Source organism: Oncorhynchus masou, chromosome 10, assembly GCF_036934945.1.
Source record: "Oncorhynchus masou masou isolate Uvic2021 chromosome 10, UVic_Omas_1.1, whole genome shotgun sequence".
Classification (NCBI taxonomy): domain Eukaryota; kingdom Metazoa; phylum Chordata; class Actinopteri; order Salmoniformes; family Salmonidae; genus Oncorhynchus; species Oncorhynchus masou.
The window spans coordinates 33468997-33484535 of record NC_088221.1 but is presented as its reverse complement, the minus strand read 5'-3'; the positions used below and the strand labels follow the sequence as shown (position 1 = coordinate 33484535).

Genomic DNA, 15539 nt, shown 5'->3' with positions numbered 1-15539 from the left:
CCTAATATCATTGGTTAATTCACAAATATTAAAATGACATACATGAACAATATACAAAAAGCAAATGGTTAGCATAGATTCAATTTAGACTACATAAGTCTACAAACAATTACAATGGCAAATTCACAATAATGGCTTCAGATCAAAGTCTATGTTGAGACCGAAGAGAACAAGGGTCTTTAAATTAAAGATCCAGGCAGCCTCTCATTTTAACAATAAATGATCAAGGTCACCCCCTCTCCTAGGGAGGGTGACATGCTCGATGCCAATATAACGCAGAGATGAAATCCAGTGGTTTGCTTCCAAAAAGTGGGCCGCAACTGGGTAAGTCGAGTTTTTGCACCTAATGGTGCTACGATGCTCTGAGATACGTACTTTAAATTTGCGCTTTATTTTACCCACATAATTTTTACCACAAGGACAAGTTATAAGATAAATAACTGCCTTAGTGGAGCACGTGATAACACCTTTGATTGGGATGCGTTTCCCTGTTTGGGGGTGTTTGAAGGATCTACATTTATAGCACAGCCATTACACTTGTAATTTCCATCCAGTAATGACGCCATGTAATATTTTGCGCTACACATGCAGCACAGCATTCCTACCCTAGCCCACAATGTCTGCTGTGTGGATCGAGCAGTCAACAAGTTGAGCAGTCATTTGAAAGGGTAATAAAATTTCAGCGAGACAACTCAAAGGCAAAATCCATTAAAGCCAAGACACTGGAATTCATTGCCCTTGACATTCAACCTTCCTCTGTCGTGGGTGATGTTGGCTTTCGCCGACTGGTCGAGCACCGGGTACACACTACCAAGTGAGCTATTTTTCAGATGTTGCCCTACCGGAGTTACACAGTAATAGCGTCACTGCTATTAGCTTCACGACATACATACTATGGAACGCCGTTTGGGTCTGTGCGTGTCAAAAAAGATACAGTAGCACTGCCAAAGCTGTACAAAAATGTCTGCAAACAAGTAAACACGGCCATGAACGATGTGTTTTCAATACCGCGCTGATAATAAAGCATCATTTCTTTGACCGCAACTTCTGGGGTAGCTAGTTAGCTTTAGCTTGGTACCTAGCTAGCTCCAATACAACCAGCCTGATAGCAATGACCAGTAGAAACTGCAGTCATTTTCATTATTCTTAGCAATGACAATGCTGGGACATGTGATGTGATACAGCCTGGATTTGAACCATGGACTGTAGTGACGCCTCTTGCACTGAGATGTAGTCCCTTAGACCCGCTGCGTCCATGTGTGTGTTAACTATTTAACTGTACTAGAATGCTTAAAAGGCCGCTAAAATGTTTAATATCAGTATCAGCTTTTTTGTCAAGGAAAATATTGGATATCGGTATAGGCCAAAATGTCATATCGGTGCATCACTAACACAGACAACACCACAGTGGCACCAGTCCATCCATGGAATATCATATTGGTAGGCCTATCTTTCTTCCAATAGAAGGGAAAATACCCTGTGAGTTGTCATAGCTGGATAGATTTTTATCTTGCTTCTCTAGGTCTGTGAATAAGTTTTTCCATTGGTGTCCCCTCTACGTGACTGTGAGTTGCTTTAGATAAAGGCGTCTGCTAAATGGCATTTATTATTATTATATTATTACAGACAAAAGCCAAGCACACTTCACACTGGTCTTTTAAGAGAGAAAAGCCCACACTCTCACTGACTGCTTTTATTTAACATTACCTTGCCTGGCTGGCTATAGACACCCCCTTTAGGCATATCGTCTCTACTCTGGATTACCGACCTCTGCCTGACCTGACCCTGCCTTCAGTCCTGTACCTTTGCCTCTACTCTGGATTACCGACCTCTGCCTGACCTGACCCTGCCTATCAGTCCTGTACCTTTGCCTCTACTCTGGATTACCGACCTCTGCCTGACCTGACCCTGCCTTCAGTCCTGTACCTTTGCCTCTACTCTGGATTACCGACCTCTGCCTGACCTGACCCTGCCTTCAGTCCTGTACCTTTGCCTCTACTCTGGATTACCGACCTCTGCCTGACCTGACCCTGCCTTCAGTCCTGTACCTTTGCCTCTACTCTGGATTTACCGACCTCTGCCTGACCTGACCCTGCCTATCATCCTGTACCTTTGCCTCGACTCTGAATTACCGACCTCTGCCTGACCTGACCCTGCCTATCATCCTGTACCTTTGCCTCTACTCTGGATTACCGACCTCTGCCTGACCTGACCCTGCCTATCATCCTGTACCTTTGCCTCTACTCTGGATTACCGACCTCTGCCTGACCTGACCCTGCCTTCAGTCCTGTACCTTTGCCTCTACTCTGGATTACCGACCTCTGCCTGACCTGACCCTGCCTTCAGTCCTGTACCTTTGCCTCTACTCTTGATTACCGACCTCTGTCTGACCTGACCCTGCCTATCATCCTGTACCTTTGCCTCTACTCTGGATTTACAGACCTCTGCCTGACCTGACCCTGCCTGCCGTCCTGTACCTTTGCCCCACTACTCTGGATTATCTACAACTGCCTGCCTTGACCTGTCGTTTGCCTGTCCTTGTTGCTGTAATAAACATTGTTACTTCCACACAGTCTGCATTTGGGTCTTACCTTCAAACCTGATATATTTGGCCACTCTCTCAAACACAGTACATGTCTGTATTATTTATTTTGAGAAAACTTACATTCTTTAGAGATGTTTTATTTAAAATTCCTCTTGGTTGTTTTAAAATATCCCTTTCCCTTTGGGGAACAAGCCAGTTTGTCAGAGAGCTAGGGGGAGTTAGTATTGTCCTAATGAGAATCAGCTCTTTATTCCCTGACTACAGCACAATGGAAGGAAAAGACATAGAGAGGCAGGGTGAGAGAGAGAGACAGAGACTAGAGAGAAAGAGAGAGATGGAAGGGAGAGACTGAAAGAGAAAGAGAGACGGGAGAGAGAGAGCCTAGAGAGAGAGAGAGAGAGAGCACATTCTGATACAGTAAGGAAACAGCAGGGGAACACAAACAGACCTCAGCTTTCTGCTGGCCCAACTTTGATGAGTCTCTTTGATACTTAGTAGTACATCACTAGATCCAATAGAAAGAGGTATGAGTGTCAGAGAGTCAGGGGGTATTAGTATTGTCCTAATGAGAATCAGCTCTTTATTCCCTGACTATAGCACAATGGCAGGAAAAGAGAGAGAGGGCGAGAGGGGGAGAGAGCAAGAGAGAGATATTTCCCTCAGATTACACAGATCCAGAAAGAATTTGAAAACAAACCCAATTTTGATCAACTCCGATATCTACTGGATGAAAAACCACAGTGTGCCATCACAGCAGCAAGATTTGTGACCTGGAATAGGTCAACTGTATATAGACATAATATGACATTTGAAATGTCTTTATTCTTTTAGAACTTCTGTGAGTGTAATGTTTACTGTTCATTTTTATTGTTTATTTCACTGTTGTTTATTACCTACTTCACTTGCTTTGGCAATGTTAACATATGTTTCCCATGAAAATAAAGTCCTTAAATTGAATTGAAATTGAGAGAGAGAGAGAGATAGGGGAGAGAGAGATAGAGATTCTGATACAGTAGGAAAACAGCAGGGGAACACAAACAGACCTCAGCTTCTCAACTGTGATGAGTCTCTTTGATAGTTAGGAGTACATCAATAGATCCAATAGTGAGAAGTATGTGTTACTCTCCTAAGGTGCAGTGACATACTGTATATCTACTGTAAACTGGAGAAACAAACAAACAAACAACAACCACAATAGATATGAGTGTGTCTGTGTGTGCATATGTTGTGTGTGTGTGTGTGTGTGTGTGTGTGTGTGTGTGTGTGTGTGTGTGTGTGTGTGTGTCCAAATGATAAAGCCATTGTTACCATGGGCCTCAGGATACCAGAGATCACCGAGGTCATTTCATATCAAATCAACAACTTTTATAACAACACAGCACACATTTTTCTGTGTAGACAAAATGCAAAACTTCCCAGTGTACAGTACAACTACTTAAATCATCTACCCATCTTACTAGTATGTCGTGCGTAGAAACATTATTTGATATATTTGACAAGATGCAAAATGTCCACAAAGTACAGTTATAATGTGCAATATAATAATTGTACTATTTTGTATAGGAGGGTGTCAAACTGATCTGTTTCACCTGTCTTTGTGCTTGTCTCCACCCACTGCCCATTTTCCCAAGTATAATTATACCTGCGTTCTCTGTTTGTCTGTTGCCAGTTCGTTGTGTTTCATCAAGCCTACCATTTGTTTTCCCGTGCTCCTGTCTTTCTCTAGTTCCTGTTTTTGACCATTCTGCCTGCCTTGACCTGACTGCCATTGTCACACCACCCTGGATTACTGACCTCTGCCTAACCTGACTGCCGTCCTCTACCTTTCAAACTCTGCTCTACTGACCTATTTTTATTTATTTATTTTACCAGGCAAGTCAGTTAAAAACAAATTCTTATTTTCAATGACAGTCTGGGAACAGTGGGCCCTTGTTCAGGGGCAGAACGGCAGATTTCTACCTTGTTAGCTAGGGGATTTGATCTGGCAACCTTTCAGTTACTAGTCCAACACTCTAACCACTAGGCTCCCTGCCGCCGACACCTCTGCATGCCCTTAACCTGTCATTTGCCTGCCCCCTGTTTTTTAAACTTTTGTTGCTTAGAAACTGTCTGCATCTGGATCTTCTCCTGAGCCTTGACAGAGGAGCTTAGATGGAATGCATGCCAAGGCTAAAGGACTGAAGGACTGTCTGTAATGGGCAGCACTGTGGAGGAGGTGAATAATCAAACTGGGTTTCAAACTGGGTATAAATGCTCCATCAACTAGAGAATAAAACCACTGTTCAGTATTTACAGCTGAAGTCAGAAGTTAACATACACCTTAGCCAAACATATTTAAACTCAGTTTTTCACAATTCCTGACATTTAATCCAAGTAAAAATTCCCTGTCTATGGTCAGTTAGGATCACGACTTCATTCTAAGAATGTGAAATGTCAGAATAATAGTAGAGAGAATGATTTATTTCAGCTTTAATTTTATTCATCCCATTCCCAGTGGGTTAGAAGTTTACATACACTCAATTAGTATTTGGTAGCATTGCCTTTAAATTGTTTAACTTGGGTCAAACGCTTCGGTTAGCCTTCCACAAGCTCCCCACAATAAGTTGGGTGAATATTGGCCCATTCCTTATGGCACAGCTGGTGTAACTGAGTCAGGTTTGTAGGCCTCCTTGCTCGCACACACTTTTTCAAGTCTACCCACAAATTTTCTATAGGATTGAGGTCAGGGCTTTGTAATGGCCACTCCAATACCTTTACTTCGTTGTCCTTAACCATTTTGCCACAACTTTGGAAGTATGCTTGGGGTCATTGTCCATTTGGAAGACCCATTTATGACCAAGCTTTAACTTCCTGACCGATGTCTTGAGATGTTGCTACAATGGGGCGGCCCCTGAACAGGCAGTTAACCCACTGTTCCTAGGCCGTCATTGAAAATAAGAATTTGTTCTTAACTGACTTGCCTAGTTAAATAAAGGTAAAAATAAAATATATCCACATAATTTTCCGTCCTCATAATGCCATTTATTTTGTGAAGTGCACCAGTCCCAACTGCAGCAAAGCACCCCCACAACATATGATGCTGCCACCCCCATGCTTCAAGGTTGGGATGGTGTTCTTCGGCTTGCAAGCCTCCCCCTTTTTCCTCTAAACATAACGATGGTCATTATGGCCAAACAGTTCTATTTTTGTTTCATCAGACCAGAGGACATTTCTCTAAAAAGTATGATCTTTGTCCCCATGCGCAGTTGCAAATTGTAGTCTGGCTTTTTTTATGGCGGTTTTGGAGCAGTGGTTTCTTCCTTGCTGAGCGGCCTTTCAGGTTATGTCGATATAGGTCTCATTCTACTGTGGATATAGATACTTTTGTTCCTGTTTCCTCCAGCATCTTCACAAGGTCCTTTGCTGTTGTTCTGGGATTGATTTGCACTTTTCGCACCAAAGTACGTACATTTTTAGGAGACAGAACACATCTCCTTCCTGAGCTGTATGACGGTTGCATGGTCCCATGGTGTTTATACTTGCATACTATTGTTTGTACAGAAGAATGTGGTACAGGCATTTGGAAATTGCTCCCATGGATGAACCAGACTTGTGGAGGTCTACAATATTTTTTCTGAGGTCTTGGCTGATTTCTTTTGACTTTCCCATGATGTCAAACAAAGAGGCACTGAGTTTGAAGGTAGGCCTTGAAATACATCCACAAGTACACCTCCAATTGACTCAAATGATGTCAATTAGCCTATCAGAAGCTTCTAAAGCCATGACATAATTTTATGGAATTTTCCAAGCTGTTTAAAGGCACAGTCAACTTAGTGTATGTAAACTTCTGACCCACTGGAACAGTGAATTATAAGTTAAATAATCTGTCTGTAAACAATTGTTGGAAGAATTACTTGTGTCATGCACAAAGTAGATGTCCTAACCGACTTGTCATAGCTATAGTTCGTTCACAAGAAATTTGTGGAGTGGTTGAAAAACGAGTTTTAAAGATTCCAACCTAAGTGTATGTAAACTTCCGACTTCAACTGTACATTGCGGGACGTCACTGTGTGTGTGTATATGCCACTGCCAAACAACAGTGCCTGACTCAGATACTTAAGGGAAGACATTTGTGTGAAATGTAGCCTACTCAAAGGCATGCCAGGGAGCCTGAAGAAGTGTTGTAATTGTTAACAGGACTACTTGGATCTGCATGTCATGCTTAACCAATGACACTACACTCAGACCTGAGTTCAAATAGGTTACTAATTTAAATCTACAAATATTTTTTGCATTTTCCTGCCGGGTGTGCCAGATTTTGGGATCTCGGGGGGTGCAAGACAAGGGTTTGCAAAGCAACAAGCCAGCTCAATCAACCACAGCTAAAATGTTTTTCATTATTTCAAATAGTATTTGAACCCAGGTCTGTCATGGACTAGTGTTGCGGGCAGGCGGCAGCTGTTAGAGAAGTTAAAGAAACAGCTGAGAAAGTAAGACACTGCAAGATCAGCCGAGTCAGGGGCACACATACACACACACAGACAGACACAGAGACACACAGACAGATCAGTCAAGTTGAGTAGACACACACACAAATCAGCCGATTTGGGCATAGCCCAGGACAGACTGGGAGGACCTGGAAGGCCTCCCTCACCCCACCCAGCCATCTGCTGGGGTCTCCTGATAATTCTGTCCCAGCTGCCATCTCTCTGAGCAGCCCAAAAGGCACCATATTCCCTTTAGGGCCCTGGTCAATAGTATAAAGGGGATATGTCATCATTTGGGACGCACAATCTGAGCAGCCCGTTCCAGCTGAGAGAAATCAGAGAGGGTTAAATATAGCCTCACCATCAGCTTCATGTCATTATAAGCATTGAGAACAGCTACAGCAACATCTATCACCTTCAAGATTTAAAAGGTACTGGGTTGGATGGATTCAAACATTGTAACTTAATTAACAGTATCACCATCACCCCCATGTGGTGGAATATTTGTTTGTTGTGTGTTACAAAGCTCACTTTGAATATGTTTGATGTCTGAAAATAAATAGGCATATTTGTTTATTAGAAAGTGTCTCTTTCTTTCTATAATAGTTACTATGGCTTCACAAAATAACAATAGACATGAACAATTGAAGAACTGGTAGTACAAAAGCCACCAAAAAACCCTACTCCCTCTGCTGGTTCACAGATGAAGCTAAGCAGCCAGAGCCTGCCCTGCACCTAGATTTGGTACACAACATAGGGAGTCTCTGTGTTGGTTGGGCACCCCGAGTCCTCTGGACACCCTTTGTCCAACCAATGCACAGACTCACGATGTTAGCTGCCAGGTGTTGTGCCGAAAATCATTGATGTGACTTGCGTGCTAGTTAAGATTTCTGTTCTTCACTCCGTTGTCAGTTTAGCCTACATTTCACTGATCTTAGTAGCAGAATTTTATTTTTATGTGTGTCCTTCAAGGCAGCTGTCAATCTATCTTGGGACTGCAAGGCCTGGCACACTTCTGAATCATTTTGGTAGCTCATGTTGACCAGTAGTGTGTGCCACAGAAAGTATTTGACTCTAGCCACACAATTAAGGAATTTAGAGGGGGGGTTCTTGCCTATCGAAAATCCCGCCCCCCTTCTAATTTCCTTAATTGTGTGGCTAGAGTCAAATACTTTCTATGGCACACATCAGAGTCAAATACTTTCTATGGCACACATCAGAGTCAAATACTTTCTATGGCACACATCAGAGTCAAATACTTTCTATGGCACACATCAGAGTCAAATACTTTCTATGGCACACACCAGAGTCAAATACTTTCTATAGAACAAACTTCACTCAGGATAGGCAACCCGTTTTGTTCTATAGAAAGTAACTGAAAGCAACCGAAATTAATAATGAATGTATGGGTGTTGTATTAAACATAGAGGAGGGAGTAAAATGTAGGCAATAAACATTTCAGAACAACTACTTGTCGAATAAAACATGTGAGAGATAACGAATTTTGGCAAATATATTTATTTATAGACTAATACACTTGAAACAAATGGCCAAACCGAAAACTGCAGATATTACTCGTGCCTCCCCGGCGATCAAACCGCCATAAACATTAAATTAAATGCAGCCTAATGTGATCATTGACTGCTGCCTTGAAGGACATAAAAAATGCTTTCTGCTACTAAGATCCGTAAAATGTAGGCTAAACTGACAACGGAGTAAAGAGCAGAAATCTTAACTAGCAGGCAAATCGCAGCAATGAAGAATTGAGTTTGTGCGTGTTCACGTAAGGAGGGGGATTCTGGCAGGGGGAGAATTTCGGCAAAACCCAGGAACATAATTACAAATGATGTGTATACAGCAAATTCCCAAGAAGAACAAATATAATATTTCCCTAAAACATAATTTTAAACCATGCTTACATTTGTATGAGATCAGATGTGTCTCTGTATTTAGTGGGAATACTTGGGACCAGACATCCTAAATTAAAATCACTTGGAGCTGATTTGGTGTTTATATGGTCTTTTATGTCCAACAATGATTAATGCGGGCCGACAGTTAGGGAGCTCTGGCCTAGATCCACAAATATAACCTTCAAACACCCCCTTAAATACTGAAGAAGCATTTATAATAAATAAGCAATATTGCTTGTTTTCAATGGTCCAACATTACAGCAACCATATCTTTCGCAGTTTTGCCCTAGGCTCTGAAGATAAGCAGGCTACGGGCCTCCCCCGTTCTAGCGGTTAGAACATCATCTGGATATACAGTATATGGATGCTAGGCTACTGAATGAAGTCGTGTTGACATTTACAAAAAGCAATGCTGAACAACTCCATTGCTTTGATACCTTGAAAGTTGTGTTTGTAGTGGAATGGTTAGAAAACGAAAGATGGTATGATAGTTTTGAAGATGACTCACGATGTGTGTATTTCCCTTCAACCGTTGTGTGAACTGCTGGCTCCCAGACTTCCAGGAAAGCGAACGCTGATAAATTCAGGAGTTTGCGCGCCAAATTGTCATTCAGGCTAAGGGGTGTATTCATTGTTTGAATATAAATGCTAATGTTAATGATGTCTTTGTTTTGAGTAAAGTGTTCATTGTTTACCATTGTAATGTGTAATAGCATTTAATTTGAAGTGAGTTACCAATGACTGTTGAGAATTTACCGTTAAAGGTGTGAATGGTTTATGCCATTATTAGGGAAGGTTATTTTATGATGCCCATACCCTTTATTCATGAGGAGCTGTTCTTGAGGTAACATGTTTTTGCATAGCTCAGTCTAATCTGCACCACCCAGCGGCTACTGTGAGTACACACCTTGAAGATATGTGAATGCATGGCTGCTCTGACAACTGGGCAGCTTTATTGAAAACTTTCAAATATCCTATTTAATATGACAACAACCGGTAAATTTAAGTTATTCTATAAAATAATATTTTCATCAGGGCCAAATTACCAAAAGGGCACGCAGGTGGGCCCCCAAACCAATTTGGATTTATTTTGTCAAAATGTGTATAATTGCAGGAACTGCAATATTCTCTCAGCATCATGGCATTTATTTTTTGAATAGGATATTAGCTTTAAAACTGCAACATGTTCTCTCAGCCTCATGGCAAAAATGTGTAAATATGCCCCAGGGCCCCAAGTAGTCCGGTCCTGCTTTTCATGATGTGTCAAATTAATTTGAAGCCTGAAGTCATACCTTGTGTATGTGTATGAGACAACATTGTCTTGTAAGACTATGCTTATGAATCAAAAGACAAATAACTACATTATCTCAAAGAAATCTTTAAAATGTTCGCTTGTTTATTTCGCAGGACCCAGGTTTTCAAGAAATACATGATTAGCCTCCCAAACCTAAAAACTCCACAAGCATTATGTCTTTGACTGGTATGTAAAATACCAATATACAAAACAAAATAAATACAGAATCAATATTTCAATAGCATGCCTCACAATGCAAAAGGCATATGTACTGTATGTATACATTAGAATGACAATTATGAAGAGATGAAGCAGAATTCTCATATCACATTTTATGAATAAAAACAAAGCCTTGGATCTACCACTCTAATCTAGGTTTATAACAAAGGTCTGATTAGACATTTTAACTTGATGCACACAAGTGACTGGTTGACTGCACCCATCCATCCTCGTAATATACAACAGTCCGTCTATACCGGAAACAGTGGGCTGGGAAGTTAGTGCCAAATTCAAAGGCATTGAGAATGAGAATAGATTTACATATTGGCACAGCTTTTTACACTTGTTTTTCTTCTTCCAGAAACCACTTGAAAGTATTGCGAACAAAAAACAACAGAGGGAAAATATAAAATAGTCAAACAAGGCAGTTTGACAAGAAAGAGAAAGGCCTAGAAACTCTAATGCACCGGTAAGGTAAATACAAGGAGAGAGACAGATGGTGCTTTGCTTTCTGTACACTCTAGAGGGTTTAGTAGAACCATGTAAACGCTTGAGTTCCCTGTCTTAAAGGGCTTTTCACACTACGTGTTCTTAACCCAGGCCTAACCTTAACCCTGGGTTAAAACAACCCCTAGGCCAAGATCAGCGTGAACACAAATTCAGAGTCCCGGACAGGCAAGGTAAAGCTTTAAGGGAAATAGTCAATTTCAGACTTCATTCCAGTCAGTGCTTTCAGTTTCTTTCTTTTGTTTCCCTCCTCCTCTCCTCTCTTCTCCATGGCATGCATTGTAAGCAATGTAAGTGGATCCTAGAGGACCATATTCTATCTTTAACTGCTATTGGTAAATTCATATGGCTGGACGAGGCAGAGTACAACCGAGATGGAAGGAATGCGGTCACACCGGGAGATTAACGGGATTCTAGAGATCTGGATGGTCAGGTGCTGTGTAGGCTTAACGTCGAAGGTCAGAGGTGTCCTTTCCTGTCCTCAATGTCTGGTGGACTGCTAGTTGATGCTGTTATAGGTCTGCAGCCTGGCCCCAGATCTGTTTATGCTCTCTTGTCAACTGCTATGGTTATTGTCACGCCACTGGCCATAGGATTTGGCAAGACAGCACAAACTGATCTGGGACCAGGCAAGCTGTTATAAGAGCTCCATTAGCATTCCTAAGTGTCCGTCTTGTTCTCCAGTTCTAGTTCCTCCCCATCTTGTAGTTCATTGTCTACATCCTGTAGTTCTTCATCATTTAGTTCCTGGTCGTCTTGTAGTTCTTCATCATTGTGTAGCTCTTCGTCCTGGTCATGTATCTGCTCATACTGTAGCTGCTGATACGGTAGCTGCTCAATGTCTTCATCCTCTTCATCTTCCTCGTGCAGAGTCAGTTTCCTGTCCTCCACCAGCTTCATCTTGTCCCGGATGTGTTCAGCAGAGGACGCCATGTCTCCAGGACTGCCAAAGTACTGCTCGCTCCTGAAGGGGGGACCAAAGGGGCACAAGGACTCAGCAGGGTCATAGGTTGGGGAATGGATACAAGGATTGACAGTCCATGATCAAAATGGCATGCATCATTCGATCTGGCATCTTGGTAAAGCCAGGCATGTCTCAGTGTGAAATGTCCATTGTTTCTTACCCGTCTGGGAATATAACAGGGACAGTGAGTCTGTCCAGTAGAGCCTTCCCCACTGTCTCCACCTCCTCATAGGTCTCCTGCTCCACCTCGACTGGGAGATCACACTGGTCTGGGCTGGCTTGGACCAGCACCTGGGATGGAGGAGACAGGAGGGAATGGAAACAGAAGAGGACCGTCAACAAAAAAGTATGTACTCACTGAACTGTTAGTCACTTTAGATAAGTATCTGTTAAGTGGCATACATGCATATCCCAATAATTCAACACTTCCAAACAACAGGGCTCACTGACTAGAGCACAAAGAAGACAAAACCTTTGCAATATTTTCTAAGAAGAAGAGGTATTATTTGGCTGTCACAAAGGTAATTCAATAATATATTAACATCTTCCTGATAATATAAGGTTTCATTTTCATAACTGTCATTCTTTTCCTACCTTCTCAGCTGCGGTGTGAAAGGAGCAGGCCATCTCCAGACGATGGACCCTCTCCTCAGTGGTGACAGTAAACTGTTTCCAGACCCGGTTGAGGCGTGGGAGGGTGTCACCAGAGGAGCGCGTGGAGCACCGTAGAGACTGACACAACACCACCGTCGCCTGGAGCAGCTGACGGCCGTAGTCATAGGTGCTCTGGACACAGAGAAAGAGAGAGCCAGGTTAACACAATACCTAGTTAACACAATACCGTCAAGGGAAATATAGTACTCTTCTAACAAAGAAATCTATATACAGTAGCAGTCAAAACTTTACTATTTTATTTATTGTAGAAAAATAGTGAAGACATCAAAACTATGAAATAACACATATGGAATCATGTAGTATCCATAAAAGTGTTAAACAAATCTAAATATATTTTAGATTTCAGATCCTTCAAAGTATCCACCCTTTGCCTTGATGACAGTTTTGCACACTCTTGGCATTCTCTCAACCTGGAATGCTTTTCCAACAGTCTTGAAAGAGTTCCCACATATTCTGAGCACTTGTTGCCAGCTTTTCCTTCACTCTGCAGTCCAACTCATCCCAAACCATCTCAATTGGTTTGAGGTGGGGTGATTGTGCAGGCCAAGTCACCTGACACAGCACTCCATCTCTCTCCTTCTTGGTCAAATAGCCCTTTCACAGCCTGGAGGTGTGTTGGGTCATTGTCCTGTTAAAAAACTAATGATAGTGGGACTAAGCGGAAACCAGATCGGATGGCGTATCGATGCAGAATGCTGTGGTAGCCATGCTGGTTAAGTGTGACTTGAATTCTAAATAAATCACAGACAGTGTAACCAGCAAAGTAACCCCACACCATCACACCTCCTCCTCCATACTTTACGGTGGGAACCAAACATGCGGAGATCATCCGTTCACCTACTCTGCGTCTCACAAAGGCACGGCGGTTGGAACCAAAAATCTTACATTTGGACTCAAAGCCCAAAGAACAGATTTCCACCAGTCTAATGTCCATTGCTCGTGTTTCTTGGCCCAAGCAACTCTTCTTCTTATTGGAGTCCTTAAGTAATGGTGTCTCTGCAGCAATTCGCCCATGAAGGCCTGATTCATGCAGTCTCCTCTGAACAGTTGATGCTGAGTTGTGTCTGTTACTTGAACTCTGTGAAGCATTTATTTGGACTGCAATTTTTGAGGATGGTAACTCCAATGAGCCCATCCTCTGCAGCAGATGTAACCCTGGGTCTTCCTTTCCTGTGGTGGTCCTCATCAGAGCTTGAGGGTTTTTGGAACTGCACTTGAAGAAACTTTCAAAGTTCTTGACATTTTCCAGATTGACTGACATTCATGTCTTAAAGTAATGATGGACTGTCGTTTCTCTTTGCTTATTTGAGCTGTTCTTGCAATAATATGGACTTGGTCTTTTACCAAATAGGACTATCTTCTGTATACCAATCCTACCTTATCACAACACAACTGATTGGCTCAAACACATTAAGAAGGAAAGAAATTCCACAAATTAACTTTTAAACAAGGCACACCTGTTAATTGAAATGCATTCCAGGTGACTATCTCATGAAGCTGGTTGAGAGAATTCCAAGAGTGTGCAAAGCTGTCATCAAGGCAAAGGGTGTGTCACGTTCTGACCATTGTTCTTGTGTTTTCCTTGTTTTAGTGTTGGTCAGGACGTGAGCTGGGTGGGCATTCTATGTTGTGTGTCTGGTTTGTCTATTTCTATGTTTGGCCTGATATGGTTCTCAATCAGAGGCAGGTGTTAGTCATTGTCTCTGATTGGGAACCATATTTAGGTAGCCTGTTTTGTGTTGGGTTTTGTGGGTGGTTGTCTCCTGTGTCAGTGTTTGTACCACACGGGACTGTTTCGGGTTTTCATGTTTCTTGTTTTGTAGTCTATTTCATGTATAGTTTCGTTATTAAAAGAACCATGAATTATAACTACGCTGCGTCTTGGTCCGATCCCTGCTATACCTCTTCTTCAGAGGAAGATGAAGAAGAGAACCGTTACAGAACCACCCACCACAACAGGACCAAGCGGCAGTGACAAGCAGCCAGCATCACAAGACTCATGGACTTGGGTACAGATATTGACCGGAGAGGGACCCTGGGCACAGGCTGGGAAAGATCGCCGCCCCAAAGCAGAGCTGGAGGCAGCGAAAACAGAGAGGCGGCATTACGAGGAGCAAGAGAGGCAGCGATGTCAGGATTTCGGGACATGGGAGCAGAATCTGGACTACACAACTTGGGAAGAGATAGACAGGTGGGCGTTCGACCCAGGGAGAGTGCCGGAGCCCGCCTGGGATTCGATGGAGCAGTGCGAGGAAGGTTACAGGAGAATGAGGTTGGCGAAGCGAGCACGGCGGCGCAGTAGGAAGCCCGAGAGTCAGCCCCAAAAATTTATTGGGGGAGCCACACAGGGAGTATGGCGAAGCCAGGTAGGAGACCTGCACCAACTTCCAGTGCTTACCGGAGAGCGAGAGAGACGGGGAAGGCACCATGTTATGCTGTGGAGCGCATAGTGTCTCCAGTGCGGGTGCATAGCCCGGTGCGGTACATACCAGCTCCTCTTATCGGCCAGGCTAGAGTGGGCATCGAGCCAGGTAAGGTTGGGCAGGCTCGATGCTCAAGAGCTCCAGTGCACCTGCACGGTCCGGTCTATCCAGTGCCACCTACACGCACCAGCCCTCCGGTGGCAGCCCCCCGCACCAGGCTTCCTATGCGTGTCCAGAGCCAGTATTCCCTGTTTCTCCTCCCCACACTCGCCCTGAGGTGCGTGTCCTCGGCCCAGTACCACCAGTGCCGGCACCACGCATCAGGCCTATAGTGCGTCTCGCCTGTCCAACGCTGCGAGAGCCTTCCTCCTCTCCAGCGCAGCCGGAGTCTCCCGCCTGTCCGGTGCTGCCAGAGCTCCCGCCCCTCAGTCCAGAGACACCAGAGCTCCTATCTGCCATAGCCATCAACCTGCCTGAGCTTCCTCTCAGTCCCGAGCTTCCCCTCAGGCCCGAGCTGCCCCTCAGGCCCGAGCTGC

The 15539-nt window shown here is 43.4% G+C and overlaps 1 protein-coding gene across 2 annotated transcripts in view; it reads right to left on the bottom strand.

Moving 5' to 3' along the window:
* Positions 1 to 10297: 10297 nt before the first annotated feature.
* Positions 10298 to 15539, bottom strand: part of LOC135547557 (SEC14 domain and spectrin repeat-containing protein 1-like) — a 59821-nt gene continuing 54579 nt past the window's right edge. For both annotated transcript variants that reach the window (XM_064976664.1, XM_064976666.1), the window contains exons 18-20: positions 12500 to 12691; positions 12066 to 12196; positions 10298 to 11905 (exon numbers count right to left, since the gene is read on the bottom strand). In XM_064976664.1, coding sequence (XP_064832736.1) covers positions 11602 to 11905; positions 12066 to 12196; positions 12500 to 12691 — 627 coding nt within the window. In that variant the 3' untranslated portion in view covers positions 10298 to 11601. The remainder of the gene's footprint in view (positions 11906 to 12065; positions 12197 to 12499; positions 12692 to 15539) is intronic.